This window comes from Hylobates moloch, unplaced genomic scaffold, assembly GCF_009828535.3.
Source record: "Hylobates moloch isolate HMO894 unplaced genomic scaffold, HMol_V3 SCAFFOLD_6, whole genome shotgun sequence".
NCBI classification, from domain to species: domain Eukaryota; kingdom Metazoa; phylum Chordata; class Mammalia; order Primates; family Hylobatidae; genus Hylobates; species Hylobates moloch.
This window is the reverse complement of record NW_026652281.1, coordinates 93,342,851-93,360,730: the sequence shown is the minus strand read 5'-3', so window position 1 is coordinate 93,360,730 and position 17,880 is coordinate 93,342,851. Positions and strand designations below refer to the sequence as shown.

At 53.7% G+C, this 17,880-nt stretch overlaps 1 protein-coding gene across 5 annotated transcripts in view; it reads left to right on the top strand.

Annotated features, from left to right (window-relative positions):
• The window catches only part of KIFC3 (kinesin family member C3), a 44,217-nt gene that overhangs the window by 3,330 nt on the left and 23,007 nt on the right, over positions 1 to 17,880 (top strand). For 3 of the 5 annotated variants that reach the window (XM_058441040.1, XM_058441039.1, XM_058441041.1), the window contains exons 2-5: positions 1,625 to 1,835; positions 4,729 to 4,871; positions 11,133 to 11,280; positions 14,196 to 14,398. In XM_058441040.1, the coding sequence (XP_058297023.1) occupies positions 1,664 to 1,835; positions 4,729 to 4,871; positions 11,133 to 11,280; positions 14,196 to 14,398 (666 nt within the window). In that variant the 5' untranslated portion in view covers positions 1,625 to 1,663. Of the gene's footprint in view, positions 1 to 1,624; positions 1,836 to 4,728; positions 4,872 to 11,132; positions 11,281 to 14,195; positions 14,399 to 17,880 lie in introns of those variants that run through there. The other 2 variants (XM_058441042.1, XM_058441044.1) reach the window with 2 other exon arrangements.

Genomic DNA, 17,880 nt, shown 5'->3' with positions numbered 1-17,880 from the left:
GCCTCTCTGGGCTTTCAGTCCTCCACGTCTCTGTGGCATGATGCACTGGGCACCGACCAACCTCTCCTTCCCACTTACCCTTCAGTCACTTCTGAAAACTCTATACTTGCCTGGAGCTCCTGTCCCTCTCTCACCTTCCTTCTGCAGCTTTCCACCCCCGCCGTGAGCCCTGTTATCGCATGGCTGTCTCCTCTTGCTCAAGCTTTGATGATTGCCTCCTCACCTGTGGCATTGGTGGCCCTGTTTAGCTCTGAGTCTGTGTCCAGCCCTGACCTCTCTTCCAGGCTTCAGTTCAAGCTTTTGTATGTGTTCATTTCAGAACGTTCACCCCACAAGCCATCCCAGAGTGCTTAGTGTGGGTGCAGCTGCAGGTTGGGTGCAGTGGGGCTGCAAACATGAATGTGTGTGGGCCCATAGTGGGTCAGGGGAGGTGGACACCCTTCAAATAGCTATCTTCACTTCCTGGCAGGAAGTGGCCATTGCAGTGAGGGATGGGGAGAGTAGTTGACAGCCCAGGAAGCTCCACTAGGAAGTCCTTCAGTAACCCCCACCTCAATCTTAAAACCCCATGTTGCCTCGCCAAGCTGACTTCGCTTCTTCTGTAAATGACATTACTGTCTGAGTCTGGGACTGTAGCATGATCACCTTAAATGTCCTCAAGGTTGCTTTGCACACAGTAGGTGCTCAATAAAGACGTGTGCAGGGAATACCTGAGCTCTGTTCATTTGTTCAGTTCATGAGGGACCTATCCCTGCCTGAAGCTTTCTATCCCTGACCAATGCTCCATGCCCCCCTCCATTCCCCACACCACCTGGTGCCTGGCCCGCACCTGCCACCTCCAGTAGCCTGCTCAGACTATGAGGGTTTTTTTGAAATGTTTATCTCCCTTCTGACTGGGAGCTTTCAGGCCTCATCTCTTCTGATCCAAAAGGACTCCTGGCAGATGCCTGGCACCCAGTAGGCATTATTAAATGAAGACCGAATGAATCTTTGTATCTCAACACCCATACGGTGCCTGCCACATGCTAGGCACAGAGCGCAGCCTAGTCGAATACATGAATGAGAACTTGCTGTATATAGACTTCACTTGTCATTGGCCACAGTCAGGGCCCTTTTGAGTCCTTCCTCAGTGAAATGTTAATATTCAGAGCATTCACTGTTCTGCTGACAGGCCTTAGGCAGAGGAGCCTGAAGCCTAAGGGTTAAGCATGTGGTTAAGTGCAATTAGAAAATTAGATGTCTTGGAGGAAAAGGATTAGACTTACGGAGATGCTGGAGATGCTGCTGACTTGCGGTGCCTCCTCTGTGTGGGGCTAGGACCTGGCTTGTCCTCAGGCTCCAGGCTCAGCTCGGAAGGGCTCAGGTGTGGGGTCTCAGGCACAGCTGACATGCTCCTTTCCCACTTCGGAGCCTCCGTATTCGGAAACAAATACCCCCAAAAGTCAGCAGGCCCCATTTCATCCTGCGAGCCCTAGGGTCTTTGGGGGACAGTGCAGTTGGAGCTGCTGCCCTGGGTAACCAGCGACCGGTGGGGCGTAGACCCTTCCAGATGGCTGGCTCTGCCCGAGGTGCAGTTGTGCTGGTCCGCGGTCTTCAAGCTTATCTCCCCTTGTTCTCTCCGCAGGCTGCCCGGTGCCCCGAGGAGGCTGCTGAGCCCCAGGCCATGGTCCCCTCTCGCAGGACGTGGAACCTGGGAGCCACGCCCTCGCTGCGGGGCCTGTGGAGAGTGGGCCGGGCCCCGGAGCCCGAGCCGGGGATGGCTCGCCCCGCCCCAGCCCCAGCCAGCCCGGCCGCCCGCCCTTTCCCACACACCGGTCCGGGGAGGTTGAGAACTGGTGAGTCCGCATTTTTAAAATGCCTCTTTATTTCCCTTCCTTCCTCCAGATACCAGAGATGAGACTGAGGTTTCTCACCGGTTCGTAAGCCCAGTCAGAGCTGTCAGGTAATTACAGGGTAACCGACAGCCTAGAGCCGGGCGGGCGTGGAGCCGGAGCGTCAGTCTGGCCGGGCGCTCCTTCCCTGCGCCCCTGTCTGGAAAAGAGGAGACCTGGAAGCCGGGTTAAACTTTAACACGGGTCGGGCACAAAGCAGGGGGAATCAGCTGCGTTCTCTCTGGCCAAGCTGGTCAGAGCTCTGCGGGCTGCCGTCCTTGGCCAAGAGCGTGTGGGCTCGCTCCGGTCTCTGCCCAGGCTGGTAAACAAGGTAGGTGAAGTGGCTGCCCGGGCACCAAGCGCCGCTGACACTTGATCCTGCCTGGGCTGGCCCCTGGACGGCGTTGGGAGTGGACCGAGGCTGCTCAGGAACGTGGCCTGGCGGGGCTTGGGAGCCATGCGCTCATTTCAGGTGCTTCTGTAGAGACCCTGACAGCAGGTGGGCAGAGGTCCCACAGTCTTGGCCCCCACTGTACCCCCTGGGGAGCTGTCAGTGCCAGCTCGCCTTTCTGGGTCATGTCCCCCGGTGCTGCGAAAGTCAAGAAGTGAGCGGCTTCTCTGATTCAGGGCCGGGACTGGATTGGCGGGGCTGGGGAGCTGTCCAGGACCCTCTCCCGAGGCGTGGGCAGGTCGCCCTGGTAGTGTGGGGGAGAGAGGGCTCTCCAGGCAAGGTGCCTTCAGGGGTCGGTTCCCTGTCCCTCGTGACCTACAGGAACAGGGTCTAGACTGCCGGCCTGTGAGAGCTAGCAAAGTCCCTCTGGGCCATCAGGTCCAAGCCCCTTGGTGCACAGAACGGGAAACTGAGGCCAGAGAGGGCACACAGCAAACTCCTGTTCACCCCTTTCTCCCACCACACTTGTGCTGTCAGTGGCAGCTGGACTGATGCCTTCCGAGGTCTCTCTGCTTCTATGGTTGTCTGGGGCTGGCTGCTCCCCAAGCAGCACAGCCAGGCTGGGGATGACCCAGGGGCCTCGGGAAAAGCCTGGGCTTTTGGGCCAGGTAGCCCGTTGTCTGAAAGGGGCAGAGGATGGCCTCTACCCCATAAGGTTGTCCTAAGGATTACAAATGTAATATGAATGAGTATTGCTTTTCTGGTAAAACAAAAACATTTTCCCTTAGAAAACTTAAAACACATAGAAAAATATCAAAAAGGGAAATAAAAATCACAAGCTAGTCACTGAACATTTTATGTAGTGCCTTCTAGTTGTGTGTGTCTGTGTGTGTGCATGCATATAGGTCTTTGAAATACTGTGTTATTTCAGCTTTCTAACCTGAAGGAAAAAATTGGGTATTATGAAGATTATATGACCATACAGACTTTTATCCACTTAAAAAATTTAAGGCAAAGGTCAGATGAAATCCTGTGTGTGAAATGCAAGCGCCGTGCCTGCCACTGGGCCTCAGCCAGCTCAGCTGCCCCAGGCCCCTCTGAGCCCCCTGACCAACCCCCATATTGCCACCCTGAGAGTCGGCTGGCAGAGGTTTGGTTAGCACATGGCATTTGAATCCTGGCTCCCTGTGACCCTGGGCACATTGTTAACCCTTCCGGGCTTCCGGTTCTTTGCCTGTCAGGTGGGGAGAATGCCCCCCACCTCCCTGGGGAGTTTTGAGGAGCTGATGGCTACTGTAGTCCTATTGGCCTGTACTGTGGGCCCTTTCTGTGTGCCTGGCACTACATGGGCTCCACGTGTATCTCATCCCATTTAATCCTTATCACAGGGCTGTGAAGTTGTCCCCATTTTATTGACAAGCAAACTGAGGATCAAGAAGATGTGTAAAGGCTGGGTGCTGTGGCTCACGCCTGTAATCCTAGCACTTTGGGAGGCCAAGGCGGGCAGATCACTTGAGGTTGGGAGTTCAAGACCAGCCTGGTCAACATGGTGAAACTCCGTATCTACTAAAAATACAAAAATTAGTTGGGCTGGTGGTGCGCACCTGTAATCCCAGCTACTCGGGAGGCTGAGGTATAAGAATCGCTTGAACCCGGGAGGTGGAGGTTGCAGTGAGCCAACATCGCACCACTGAACACCAGCCTGGGCAACAGAGAGAGGCCCTGTCTCAAAAAAAAAAAAAAAGAACGTGTGTAAGGCCTGAAAAGCACTTGGCCCAGTGGCTGGCACTCGGGATATTGTTACGCCCCAGGGTAGTGGCTCTACAGTGTGCCTCATGACTCGTGAGGCTGGCCCCCATCCCACCCTGTTCAGCTCTGCAGGTGGAGGTGGGTGGCTGGGGCATTGCTGCCGCAGCCCGCCCTCTCTCCCATGGGTGAGGGAGGCAGTGTGTCAGAGGCACAAGGGGATGCACGTTAGCTGGTTCTGAATACGCTTGGGGAGGCAACGGAGGCTGGGCCACCTGGTGTGGATTTGGTCTTAATGAAGTCAGGGAAGAAATTGCCACCTAGAGGCAGCTGGGGTAATAAAGCAATAGCCCCTGTGCAAGTCCTCAAAGCTTCATGCAGGCTGGCTGGCATTGGCTTCCTTCCGCTGCCCTGCTGAGCAGATGCCTGCCCCAAAAGCCACTGTGGGGATAGGGAAGCCTCCGGTGGGGTATTGGGCCCCCTCCAGAAGAGAATCTTTGGGCGGCTTTTGGTAAGGAAGGAGCATAGGCCCTGCCCCGAGCCAGGCCTTCCCCTCTGCAGGGCAGGCGTGTAAGGGTGTGTGAGCCCCTCCTGGCCACATCTGGACCAGCCAGGGATGTGTGAAAGCTGAGTTCAGCTGTGGCCCTGGCCAGTGATCCATGGCTAGCAGTCTTCGGCCAGTGGTCGGAGTGTCTCACCTATCTCTCTGTCCTGGGACAGGGCGTGGAAAAGATACCCCAGTCTGCGGTGACGAGGACTCCAGTGCCCGAAGTGCAGCTCGCCCAGCCCTAGCTCAGTGCCGAGCCCTTAGCGTGGACTGGGCTGGCCCCGGAAGCCCCCACGGGCTCTACCTGACCCTGCAGGTAAGCACTGGGGCCTTCCAGGCTGCGTGTGCCTTGGCTCTCTGAGCTCCAGTGGCTGGGTTCCTGCCAGGCTTCTGGGGGTAGGAATTACCTGGGGAGAGCCGGGGACCCACCTCGCACCTCTCTGCTAGGCTCCTCATGACCCCTCTGCCTGGGAGCCTGCTTTATTAAGTCAGATAAGGGAAATCTCACAGGAGCTGACAGGAGATTTTCAGCCATGCCCTGGCTGAGGTGTTAAAATGGGAAGCACGTGGGCCTTAGCTGAGATGGGCAGAGCTTGGAGAAGGTATTGGGAAAACAGGCAGGTTTGGGGTAGTTGATTATTCTGAAACATGGTTATGTGAGTATTTCCTTGTATTTCCTTGGGAATATTTCCTTGTTTGAAGTGAGAATTCAAAGCTAGATGGGGGATTCACTAAAACTTGGGGTCTTCTCCCTTGCAGTTATCACCAAGTGACTTTAAAAAGACAAAATAAGGCTAGTCACAGTGGCTCAGGCCTGTAATCTCACCACTTTGGGAGGCTGAGATGGGAGGATTGCTTGAGCCCAGGAGTTCACGACCAGCCTGGACAATATAGTGAGACCCCATCTCTACAAAAAGAAAAATAAAAAAATAGCTGGGCATGGTGGTTCCTATAGTCCCAGCTACTCAGGAGGCTGGGGTGGGAGAATCGCTTGAGCCCAGGAGGTTGAGGCTGCAGTGATTGCACCACTGCACTCCAGCCTGGGTGACAGAGTGAGACCCTGTCTCAAAAAAAAAAAAAAGAAAAGAAAAAAGATAAACTTTACATATGTACGTATATTTGGCTGTAGAAATAATACATAATGATAATAGTAATAAGAGCTACTGTTTATCAAACACGGACTTTATGCCAGGCATTAAAAGAGCTCATATTAGTCCTCTTCATACTCATAACAATCTCAGGATACAGTATTTGATCTGAGCTTTATAGATGAGGATGTGGAGGCTCAGAGAGGTTAAGTTACTCGCTTCTGGTCACATATTCGACCATTCAACACAACTAGCAACAGGGCAGAGATACAGTTATCCAGAAACTGCCTCTCGTAGTCCTCTATCTTTGAGAAATCCACTATTAAGTATTTGGTGTTTATTTATCTTTCCTATATAGAACCACTTAATTAAATTTATATGATTTTTATTTTTGAGATGGAGTCTCATTCACTCTGTTGCCCAGGCTGGAGTGCAGTGGCATGATCTTGGCTGTAATATTCGCCTCTCAAGTTCAAGTGATTCTCCCACCTCAGCCTCCTGAGTAGCTGGGATTACAGGTGTGCACCACCACACCTGGCTAATTTTTGTATTTTTAATAGAGATAAGGTTTCACCATTTCACCACGTTGGCCAGGCTGGTCTTGAACTCTTTTTTTTTTTTGAGACAGCGTCTCGCTCTGTTGCCCAGGCTGGAGTGCAATGGCATGATCTCAGCTCACTGCAACCTCCGCCTCCCGGATTCAAGTGATTCTCCTGTCTCAGCCTCCCAAGTAGCTGAGATTACAGGCGTGTGCCACCATGCCCAGCTAATGTTTGTATTTTTAGTAGAGACAGGGTTTCATCATGTTGGCCAGGCTGGTCATGAGCTCCTAACCTCGAGTGATCTGCCCGCCCCAGCCTCCCAAAGTGCTGGGATTACAGGTGTGAGCCACTGCACCCAGCCATATTTATATGATTTTTTTTTTTTTTTTTTTGAGACTGAGTCTCGCTCTGTTGCCCAGGTTGGAGTGCAATGGCATGATCGCAGCCCACTGCAACCTTCACCTCCCAGGTTCAAGCGATTCTCATGCCTCAGCCTTCCGAGTAGCTGGGACTACAGGCATGTGCCAGCACACCTGGCTAATTTTTGTATTTTTAGTAGAGATGGGGTTTCACCATGTTGGCCAGGCTGGTCTTGAACTCCTGACCTCAAGTGATCTGCCCACCTCAACCTCCCAAAGTGCTGGGATTACAGGCATGAGCCACAGTTCCTAGTGCATATTTATATGATTTTTATTATTTATTTTACATGCTATTCTGTGACTAGCTCTTTCCCTCAAGTAAGTCCTGGTAATCTCTTCATGCTCATCAACACATAGAGAACTACCCTTTTTTTTTTTTTTTTTTTTTTTTTTTTTTTGAGCAAGGTCTGGCTCTATTGCCCAGGCTGGAATGCAGTGGTACAATCTCACTGCAAACTCTAGCCAAGTCATCTCACCTCAGCCTCCTGAGTAGCTGGGACTATAGGCATGTGCCACCACGCCTGGCTAATTTTTGTAATTTTTGTAGAGACGGACGTTTCATCATGTTGCCCAGGCTGGTCCCGAACTTGTGGGCTCTGCCTTGGCTTCCCAAAGTGCTGGGATTACAGGTGTGAGCCATTATGCCCAGCCCTACCTCTTTCTTTTACACGGCTGCATAATAGTCTACTTCAGGGCTTACCATAAATTATTTGTAACAGATCCTCTGTATTGTTTCTGATTGCAGTGAGCTCCTTAAACAAATATCTGTGCTGTGTTCATGCCATGCAGTGATAGCTTTGAGTATTTTCAGGGCAGTATAAGCTCTGCCCATTTTTAATTAATGCATTTGTTCAATAGATTATTTAGAATGTGCCAGTCTGTGCTAGGGTCAGAGGTACAGTGCAGAAAGAGACAAGAGAGTCTAGCAGAGGTGCCAGAGAGTGACCAAATAATCACAAAGAGTTGAAGGCAAACCAGGCAGGGACCAAGAAGGCAGTGGCAGAGGATTGACACCAGGGTTATCTGGGGGTGCTGCCAAGGCCCACCGCCCAAGAAAGCCGGTGCACGAGAGGGCCCACTACTCCCCCATGTTCTCCTGACCATCCACACACTGATTCTGCCCTTTCTGGAAGCCACATTTTCACAGAGCCTTGAAGGAATGTGTACAAATGGTGGGCAGGATGGAGTGTGGGAAACACATACCCTTCAAGGGGACATGTCCTTCCTGGTGCAAATGGGTGTCCTGGCCCGGGTAGCTTGTTGTCCCAGCCCCTGATCTGAACACGGGTGCAGGGGTTGATGTTGCTTCAGGGACAGTCTTGTGTTTCGAGGGGTTTCTTGTCGCTTCTCATGTGATTCATCTGAAAACTGAACCAAAAGTTTCTTCTTTTTTCTGTTCAAATCTGCTAGAAAAGCAGGTCTGGTGAGAGAACAGTTAAAGAAACCTGAGGACCCGCTCTTTGCTCTGTCTTGAGCCATCTGTAGTTAAATTGGAAGGCGGCAGTCAGAAACCCACAGCCTCGAGTTGGGTGGTGGCTCTGTTCTTGAGCTTTGATTATGGGGTGCTGAGTTGTGGTTGCAGCTGAGTCCTGGGGTCAGCAGATCTGCTGAAGATCTCTGGGACGCTGGCACCAGCAACTAGCTTCCACGTTCACATCCTGGCGGGCCCCCACAAAGCTCCATTATGCGGTAGGTGCTTCAGGGTCGAAGATGTGGGGCCAGAGTGGGTCCCAAGCACAGTGCAGCGACCTGGTAGGCTTAGTGACACCCCCTCCCTAGCCTTGTCCAGCAGTTAAAACCTGAGATGCACCCCACAGAGGCGCTGCAGAAATTCCCAACCCCCCAGGGCCCCGTCTGTCCTTCCTGTGGCTTGGCCAACAGGCCAGAAATAGTGTAACCTTTGCCCTGGCTGGCAAATGGAAACTTCCAGCTGCTGTCCTTACCGCCATGGCTCACAAGCCTGCTCGCGATGGTGTGGCAGTTGGTCACAGGGTGGGGACAAAATTAAGTCGGAGGGAATTTTCTATTTTCTTTTTGAGACAGAGTCTTGAGCTGTCACCCAGGCTGTATTACAGTGGTGCAATCTCAGCTCACTGCAACCTCCACCTCCTGAGTTCAAGCGATTCTTCTGCCTCAGCTTCCCAAGTATCTGTGATTACAGGTGCCTGCTACCACACCCAGCTAATTTTTTTCCATTTTTAGTGGAGACAGGGTTTCGCCATGCTGGCCATGCTGGTCTCGAACTCCTGACCTCAGGTGATCCACCCGCCTCAGCCTCTCAAAGTGCTGGGATTACAGGTGTGAGCCACTGCGCCCAGCAGGAATATTCCTAAATATAAGAGGTGTGTCCCCCACCCGCCCTTCTCAAGTGGAGCTCCGGGTGGAGAGAGGGAGGGGGTGAGTTTTGGGCTAAGGAACCTGCTGATGTCACTTTTCTTGTCTTTTTCAATTATCTTTATTGGCTTTTTGATTGTCAAAGTAAAAAAATGTGAAGATGACAGGAATCATGTCCTGATAATAGCTCCCTCATATTAAGCCCTTACTATGTGCCAGGTGCCTTCTGGGGACTTGGCTGCAGTTGTCTGTTACTCTTCACACCCACAAGCTCAATGAGACGGTCCTGTTATTACCATTTTTATTTTAAAAATGAGGAGAATGCAGCTTCAAGAAGGTAAGTAACTTGCCCACCGTCACACAGCTTAGCCGAGGAAGAGCCAGGCGTCACACACAGGCCTTGCCACCTCTAGACTACGTGTTTATTTTTTAGACTGAGCACTTTGAAAAGAGTGACTTATTTTTTTGTTTGAATTTAAAGGTCACAAAGACACACAGAAATTGTTTGCTATCTCTCTTCTAAGATAACCTGTGTTGATATGGAAAAAAAAAAAAAAAAGCTGGGCGTGGTAGCTCATGCTTGTAGTCCTAACACTTTGGGAGGCTGAGGCAGGAGGATTGCTTGAGCCCAGGAGTTTGAGACCAGCCTGGGAAACATGGCAAAACCCCATCTCTACACAAAAAATACAAAAATCAGCCAGTCGTGGTGGTGTGTACCTGTAGTCCCTGCTACTCAGGAGGCTGAGGCTGGGGGTTTGCTTGAGCCCAGGAAGTCAAGGTTGCAGTGAGCTGTGACTGTGCTATTGCCCCCTAGCCTGGGCCACAGAGTGAGACTCTGTCTTTAAAAAAAAAAAAAGAAAGAAAGAAAGAAAAAAAATGGCCAGGCACAGTGGCTCATGCCTGTAATCCCAGCACTTTGAGAGGTCGAGGCAGGTGGATCACTTGAAGTCAGGAGTTCGAGACCAGCCTGGCCAACGTGGTGAAACCCTGTCTCTATTAAAAATACAAAAATTAGCCAGGTGTGATGGCGCACATCTGTAATCCCAGCTACTTGGGAGGCTGAGGCAGGAGAATCGCTTGAACCTGGGAGGCAGAGGTTGCAGTGAGCCGAGATCGCACCACTGCACTCCAGCCTGGGTGACAGAGTGAGACTCTGTTTAAAAAAAGAAAAGAAAACAAAACAAAACAAAAAAACACAGTCAGTGTTTATAAGGTTAATAATTCAAATGCCAAAGAGGTTCAACATGAAATGTAAGGCCACCTCCTTTCCCCTCTTCTCATGTTCTCTCTGTTGTGAACTTTCTTTTAATTCCCCCAAAATTGAAATGATGCTTGTTTCTACTCTTAGCCACTACACCATCCCCCCAACCTTCCAGAGAGGATCACTATCTATGTAGTTCTCTAGATTTGTCTCTATGCCTGTTTTATTTTCATGATCCTCAAATGGGATCACTCTTTGCATGTGGCCCTGCCGCCTGCCTTGGGCATCTTTCTGTGTGAGCGGCAGGTGATGTTCTCTGGATGAAACACCTCTTCGTGCCTCCCCTCTCTCTCCCTGTGCCTGCGCACTGGCTCTCTTTGTCTCAAGTCCTTTGCCTGTGTTCCCCCTGGAAGAGGAGACAGCTTCCCATGGCCTCTCGATAGCCCTGTGGGGCAGAGAGAGTGAAAGAGGCAGGGCTGTGGCTCTTCCCCTGCTCGGACGGACTCATGCGCAGCCTCCTTGGCAGTCCTGGGGGTCCCATCTGGAGATGCGGGGCTGTGTGCCTGGGGTGGCAGCAGCTGGCATGGGAGCAGTTGCCCTGAGGTTGATATATGTGTGGTGGGGCTGGACGGTTGCCTGTGGGGTGCGCGCACCGGAAGCAAGCCGGCCTCTGTGCTGGTGACTCTCAGACCCTGCAGGGATGGCGTGAGCTTCGCCTGAGGACTTGAAGTACCTAAGAACCTTCTTTGCTGGTGCAGAAGACCAGCTGCAGAGGGAGGCCAGGAGAAGGCACTGCCACTGTCTTGCTGTGGGACCTGGCACATCCTCTTCCAGATGCTGGACCTCAACGTCCCCACCCACCCACACAGGGAGGGACTGGACCCGCTGGGCCCTGGGATCCTTGCCAGCTCCGGGAGTGCACCATCCTCTGGCTCGAGGGTCCCTCCCTGGTGCAGTCTTCCTCATGTGAGGATTCTGGTTGTGTCTTGGCAGCAGGCCCTGCAGGACAAGGGGTGCAAGAGCCAGAGTCAGGGGACGAAAGAAGAGAAGCTTTGGAAGAGACAGGCGCCGGCCCCCAGGCAGGCCCGGGAGGCCCAGGAAGCCCGGGAAGCTGGTGGCACCATGAATGTAGAGAATACAGGTAAAGCAGGCCTGCCTGCCACACTGGCACTCCCCAGTGAAGCCAGCGCAGGAGGGACGCTCTTGTGTAGTTGGTGCTATCCCCATGCCCTGTGCTGCCCAGCTGGAGGTGGCCTAGATAGACTCCAGCTGCCTGATCTGCAGCTCCAATCCCCCAGCCTGCCTCTCCCGGATTCAGGGACAGAGGTGTGTATAGAACCTTCATCTCACCACCTGCCTCCGGCAGCATCCAGGCCTCACCCAGTGATAAGAGGCCTTGGCCAGCGTGGGCTGGGGTTGAATTTCCCTGCTTTTTGTCTTTTCCCAGCACCTGTCTAAAGCAGGGCGAGGGTGGCAGCCTCACAGACGCCACCGCCTGCAGAGAGAGACTCGGCCTTCTCCCTCCTATCCATGGGCTCCCAGGGTCTGGAGGCTCCTAGGACAGGACTTTGATTCTCCTGGCCAGAGGTTGAGATAAAGGAGCCAGTGGCTCAGCTCTTCTCTGGCAGGGCCTGCCATGGTGTCCAGGGCTGGCTGGTTCTGGAAGATTCTACAGGCCCCCCTTGTAGTCTTACGGGTCCATGCCGGGGGTCCCTCGCAGTAAGCGAGAGCCTGGTGATAATGGGGAAGCAGCATCCTCCAGGAGCCCGGGGGAAGGCCGAGACCGTGTGAAGCAAAGAGGAGCTGGCCTTTCTGTCATCTTCCTCCTCCATCGCCAAAAGGCTAACTTGTGTGTCTGAACTTGCCATGTGGTGGAAGGAGCCACTCCCTTCTCTGAGGCTGTCCCAGAGCCCTGTTCTGGGGTTCTGGCCTGTCTGGGCTCAGGCACTCCTCTGCAGCGAGTGGCAGGGGTTGGGGTCTGGCTGAGTGTGGGCAGGCCAGCCTCGGGCAGGGGACATCATCTTGCAGATTGTGCACGGAGAAGAGGAAGGCCGATTCCAGGGAACAGCAAGGATGACCCAGTCAGTGGGGCCAGGCCACGCCTACGTCACATCTTTGAGCCCTGAGTGCAGCCTCCGCAGCACAAGGGCCCCTTTGATCTCACTTCGTCCTCCTGTCCTCCCCTTTCTGGGACCTCCCTGAGCTTCTTGGAGATCTTTTCTCCACAAGCACTCTCCTGGCCCGCTTCCCACTGCCCTGCCGTGGTGCTGAGACCTGGTGAGCCCCTCCAGGGGTGACGTCCTGTGACGTGAGCAGTGCTCCGGATGAGCTGGGCTCTCCAAGGCCTCATTTCTGCCCCATGGCCTGTTGTGTAACAGCCACCCACGCCTGTGCATCTCCACGGTTCTGGACTCCTTTCGGGCAAGGCCCCTTGTCCCCATTTCTCCTAGGAAGCTCCTGCCGTGCCCCTCCCACACGTCTCTCGAGTGGCAGAACCAGCTCTTGGGCCAGGAGTCCAGTGCGTTCCCTGCCTCACTGCAGCAGCCTGCAAAGGGCTGAGGGCCATGCTGGTCACGTGCTGCTCATGCTGCCCCGTGTGCAGGCCTGGAAGCATCCGTCTGATCTCACTCGCTCTAGAACAGATCGCGGGAGCTTGGCCAGCTCTGTGTGACATGCATGCTGCATCACGTGCAGACCACACAGCCAGGGTCACCACCTAACCGGGATGCCCAGCTCCAGCACTCCGGAGTGCTCAGGTGGAGGAGGGAAGAGCCGACCTGTGTGTGCCCCTCCTGCTCTCCTAGAGCGGGCTGGGGGGCCTCTAGCTATCTGCCCCTCCTCCTGGGGCTGTGCTGAGATGTCCCCGCCCAGCTGCAAGCTGCACCCTCCCCACTTCCCTGTCCGGCTGAGTCCGTTTGGCTTCCCTCAGGCCAGACTGTCAGAGGGGTGTGTGACTTCAGGTGCAAGTGGCTTCCTTCCCAGAGTCTAAGAGCCCCCCAACCCCAGCCTGCCGAGGGCTGGGATTCCTGGGGACTAATGTGGCAACACCTAGAGCCCCAGGCTTTGAGGTGGAGGGCAGCGCTCTCTGGCCAGCAGATGCCCCTCTTCACCCTTCACTCTGCCACACTCTGTCACATCCCATTTGGTGCTCCCTGAGGGGAGGAGGCAAACCCCCCATCCCTCCTCCCTAGCCCCCCATTCTTCTCTCTCTCCCCCGAACTCTTTGTTCCCTACCTGCAAAGACCATGGCCATTCTTGGTGCCCTGGAAGCAAGCTGTAACAAGCATCCCAGGCCCCATGCACAGGTCACGGGCCCTGATTCTGTGTTCTTGTCCTTCTTCCATCTGTCCATCTCTCTCGTTCCTGGTGACAGGACAGTGGGAGGCCTTTGGAGGAGGAGGACTCAGGCAGAGCTTCCGCCCAGCCGCGTGTTTCCCTCTCTCTTGCCTGGGAGGTCCCTGCGCTCCATCCTTGCTGGGTGCTGGCTGGCTGAGTTCTTGCTCCATGTGTCGGGCTGGCTTTGTGTCCTGGTCTGTCTGTCCCTCACACATGTGCATGGCTCCCCTGGCTCCCCTCTTTCTGCACAGTTGACCACTTGCCACAGGGGCAGGCTAGGGAGCCCCACGCTTCTCTTCTGTACTCTTGAGAGGGTTTGAGAGTTAAAGAAATGACGTTCCTACAAGAATAGAGTTTTCTAGGGTGAGAATCCCTTGTCTTTCCCAGCTGCGATTCCTTGCAGCCTGGCCATGGAGAAAGGCTGGCCCATCAGACCTAGAACATGTGCTTTGAGAGCCGTATTCAGTGAAAATTGCTTTCTTAAGTCCTGATCCAGGTAATTTCATCCCCCAGATGCTGTCTGGGGAAGTGTCTTCTGGGACAGGCCCTGGAGGCCCCAGCTAACCTATGCTGCCGCTGCCCCAACCCTCACCTGGTTGCCCACCCCCTCTGCTTGCACCCCTGTCATCCCTGGTGGTCTGCCCTGCTGTGATGGACCCCCTCCTCTGCCAGCGTGGGACCTCTGCTGCCCTCTCATCAGCCACTACACTTTGCTCGTAGGTGGGCGTCTCTTTGGCAGCAGGAGGTGCTCGAGCCTGTCAGGGCCACCAGGTGCAGCCCCCGTGGTGCATAGGATGGTGGAGGTCATGTCCCAGCTCCAGGAGGAGAAGGCCCAGCTACAGGAGGAGCTGGTGGTCCTACGGGAGAGGCTGGCCCTCCGCGACAGTGACCAGCAGGCCACATCCACCCAGCTGCAGAACCAGGTACCTGGGGAGGCTGGGATGGGCAGAGGCCACTGCCCACTATGGAGCAGGTCAGAGGACATCGCCTGGGGCACCTGACCCCACCAGGCTACTGGTGTAAGAGGAGACAGCTGGGGTCTTGTTTCCTGGAATACACTGGAGGGTAGGGTGGTGAGAGTCAGAGGCCTCCCATCCTGGAGGATGCGCTTTTGAGATGCAGCATTTCTTTCAGCATACAGAGGCCTCCCATCCTGGTCCTCCTTGTGCCCCATCTCCTTGCGGTTACCAGGGGCCAGGACCTTCCCCACTAGGAGGTGACATAGACGTGAGTGGAGCAGGAAGGTGCGGGGTGCTTCCTACCCGGAGTCCACCCCATCTTCCACGGTGCCCTGCACTGGGCAGCCTGAGTGGACAAAACTCATCAGATGGTCACCCCACAGGAGATTGGCATGACGTTTCTTGTTCTTTTGATTTCTCATTAAACGTGGACGCTAGTTTGAGTGCATGTTGGGGAAGGGATCTCTCAAACCTCTGGAAGCCAGGGAGAGCCAGGGTTCATGCAGGTCAGCGTTGTCTCCTTCGTTGGCTGGGCAGGACATTTGGGTACCGTTGGCTCATGAGCTGCACGTCCCATGGGGCTGACCACCGGCCCTCTTCTATGTGTGTGACTGCGTCACTTTCTTCTTCTTCTGCATCTCCATGCGGGCTCCCAGGCCTCTTTCCCCACTCTCATCCTCAGTGTCTGCCTCTGTGGCTTTATCTGAGCCTCGCCCACTTCCCCAAGGTCTCCAAGCCTGTCTGCCACATCATCCCCACTTCTGATCCAGTGCCCTGGCCTGGCTGTTGGGCCTCTGAGCTCTGGGCCCAGCACTCTCTGTTGACAGACTGGCCTTCAGGTAGAGCTAAGTTCTTTCTGTGTCCCATGAGCCAGCAAAGAGATGGCCTGGACATGCCGACGTCTGCCTATTGTGCATCATGTGTGCTGTGACTCGTTCTCGCAGTTCTGGGGGCAGCATATTGTGCGCGCTTTTGAAATGCAGCATTTCTTCCAGCTTATAGGTATGTCCTCTTCTCAAGAATGGCCTGGCCTGCCCACCTGCCCCTTGCTGAGTCAGGTGGGACTCCTTGGGGGTGCCCCTCATGCTTTGTGTCTTCTTCTTACACACCCCACAGCTTGACTATCTGGGCCTGCCTTCCCCACTAACAGGGGGCTCCTCTAGGCTAGCCCTGTATCCTCTTGCCTGCTGCATGCCCGCCTACTTCCTTGGGTATTTGTGCCTGCCCCTTTTGTACTGGCACTGAGCTGGGCACGGGGGATACCCCAGTGGACAGCAGGCTCCCACTTGGTGGAGGCTCTGCCTTGGGGAAAACAGACATTTGCTTCACACACCCACATAAAGTGGGAAGGGCTCATCGGGATGGGCCACACATGGCCTCGAGGGGTTGTCCCTGGGCGTCTTGAGCTGAGCTCTGGGACAGAGCAGAGGGAAGTGCACTCTGAGCTGAGGCTTAGCCAGTGCAAAGGGACTTGTGGTAGGAGAGGTGTGGCTCAAGCACCTTGGGGGGTTGCAGGGGGTCCAGGGCCTACCCTGCAGGACACGTGTCTGGCCTCAGGCAAAGGCCGAGCAGCCCTTCTTCCTTCCCTGACCTTCCCCAGTTAGGCTTTTCAGACACTTCATTTTGCAAATAAGTGTTTTTTAAAGGGGTTTGTGGGCTGGGTGTGGTAGCTCACACCTGTAATCCCAGCATTTTGGGAAGCCGAGGTGAGTGGATCGCCTGAGGTCAGGAGTTCAAGACCAGCCAGGCCAACATAGTGAAACCTGTCTCTGCTAAAAATACGAAAATTAGCTGAGTGTGGTGGTGGGTGCCTATAATCCTAACTACTTGGGAGGCTGAGGCAGGAGAATCACTTGAACCCAGGAGGGAAAAGTTGCAGTGAGCCGAGATCACGCCATTGCACGCCTGGGCAACAAGAGCGAAACTCTGTCTCAAAAAAAAAAAAAAAGAAAGAAAAGAAAATGGGCTTTGTGGAGATATAATTCACATGCCATAAAATTCTCCCCTTGAAGGTGTACCATTCGGTGGTCGGTGGTGAGTATATTAAGATGGCAATGCATCCATCACCAGTGTCTCATTGCCAAACATCTTCATCACTCCAACAGGCCTATTGACAGTCACTCCCCATGCTCCTTGCCCCACGGCCCCTGGCAACCTTTAATCTGCTTTCTGTTTTTATGGATTTCTCTTTTCTGAACATTTTATAAAAGTGAAATCGTAGTATCTAACCTTTTGTGACTTTAAAGAGGTTTTTGCAAACATTTTTTCCTTTAATTAACAAAATCAACTTACTTTTTAAGAAGGGAAACTGAGGAGGAAACATCCCAGCCTTTTTAGTTCTTTGAGCCCCAGCTCTCCAGCCTCTCTTAGGAGAACCCCCGAGCCTACCCCACTCCCGCAAGTGACTTAGAAATTCAGAATGGTTCCTGGTCTTTGTTCTCGTTTTGTCCTTGAACGTTGTTTTTCTTTTTCTTTTTCTTTTTTGAGATGGAGTTTCGCTCTTGTTGCCCAGGCTGGAATGCAACGGCACGGTCCTGGCTCACTGCAATCTCCACCTCCCAGGTTCAATCGATTCTCCTGCTTCAGCCTCCTGAATAGCTAGGATTACAGGCATCCACTACCATGCCTGGCTAATTGTTTGTATTTTTTAGTAGAGACGGGGTTTCACCATGTTGTTCAGGCTGGTCTCGAACTCCTGACCTCAGGTGATCCACCTGCCTCGGCCTCCCAAGGTGCTGGGATTACAGGCATGAGCCACCACGCCTGGCCTGTCCTTGAACTTTCTGACTGCAGCTGTTTTCTGAAAATTTCTCAGGGAATGTATCTGAAGCTCCAGGTCTCTGAGATACTCTCTGGAAGGCCCGATCTTGTGGAGATGTGGCCAACCACATGGGCCTGGAGCTGGGTTCAAACCCTGACTTTGGCACTACTCATTAGCTGTGTGACCTTGGGACAGTTAATTACCACTCTGCAGGTCAGTTTCCTCATCTGTGAAATGGATGTAATAATAGGATGTGATGAGATGATGCCTAGTGAGTCATTGGTGTTGCTGTGGCCACCACCATTGTTGTTACTGGGAGAGCTTTGGATTTGGAATCCCGTGAGCAGGATTCTATTCTGGCTGTGCCACGTGCCAGCCGGGCAGCTGTAGGAAGTCGCTTCCTCTCTGAGCCTTCACTTCCCAGTCTCTAAACTGCGGCTCACAAATGTCGCACTGCAGTTTGGGGGTGGATCTGTTGTAAGAGTGGACAGAAAAAAGGATGGTCAAATGTAATGTGTGGTGTGTCGTGAGCTGTCACTCCCGCGTGCCCTGGTCTCCTGCTAGCCTCACTGTGGTTTGACTCAGACTTGGACTTTCCTGGAATTCTGAACGTTGCCTCTCTAAGCAAAGCTCCCTGGGGGTACACTCTGCCTTGTTTTCCGTGGTGCCGTGTTCCCAGCCCTGT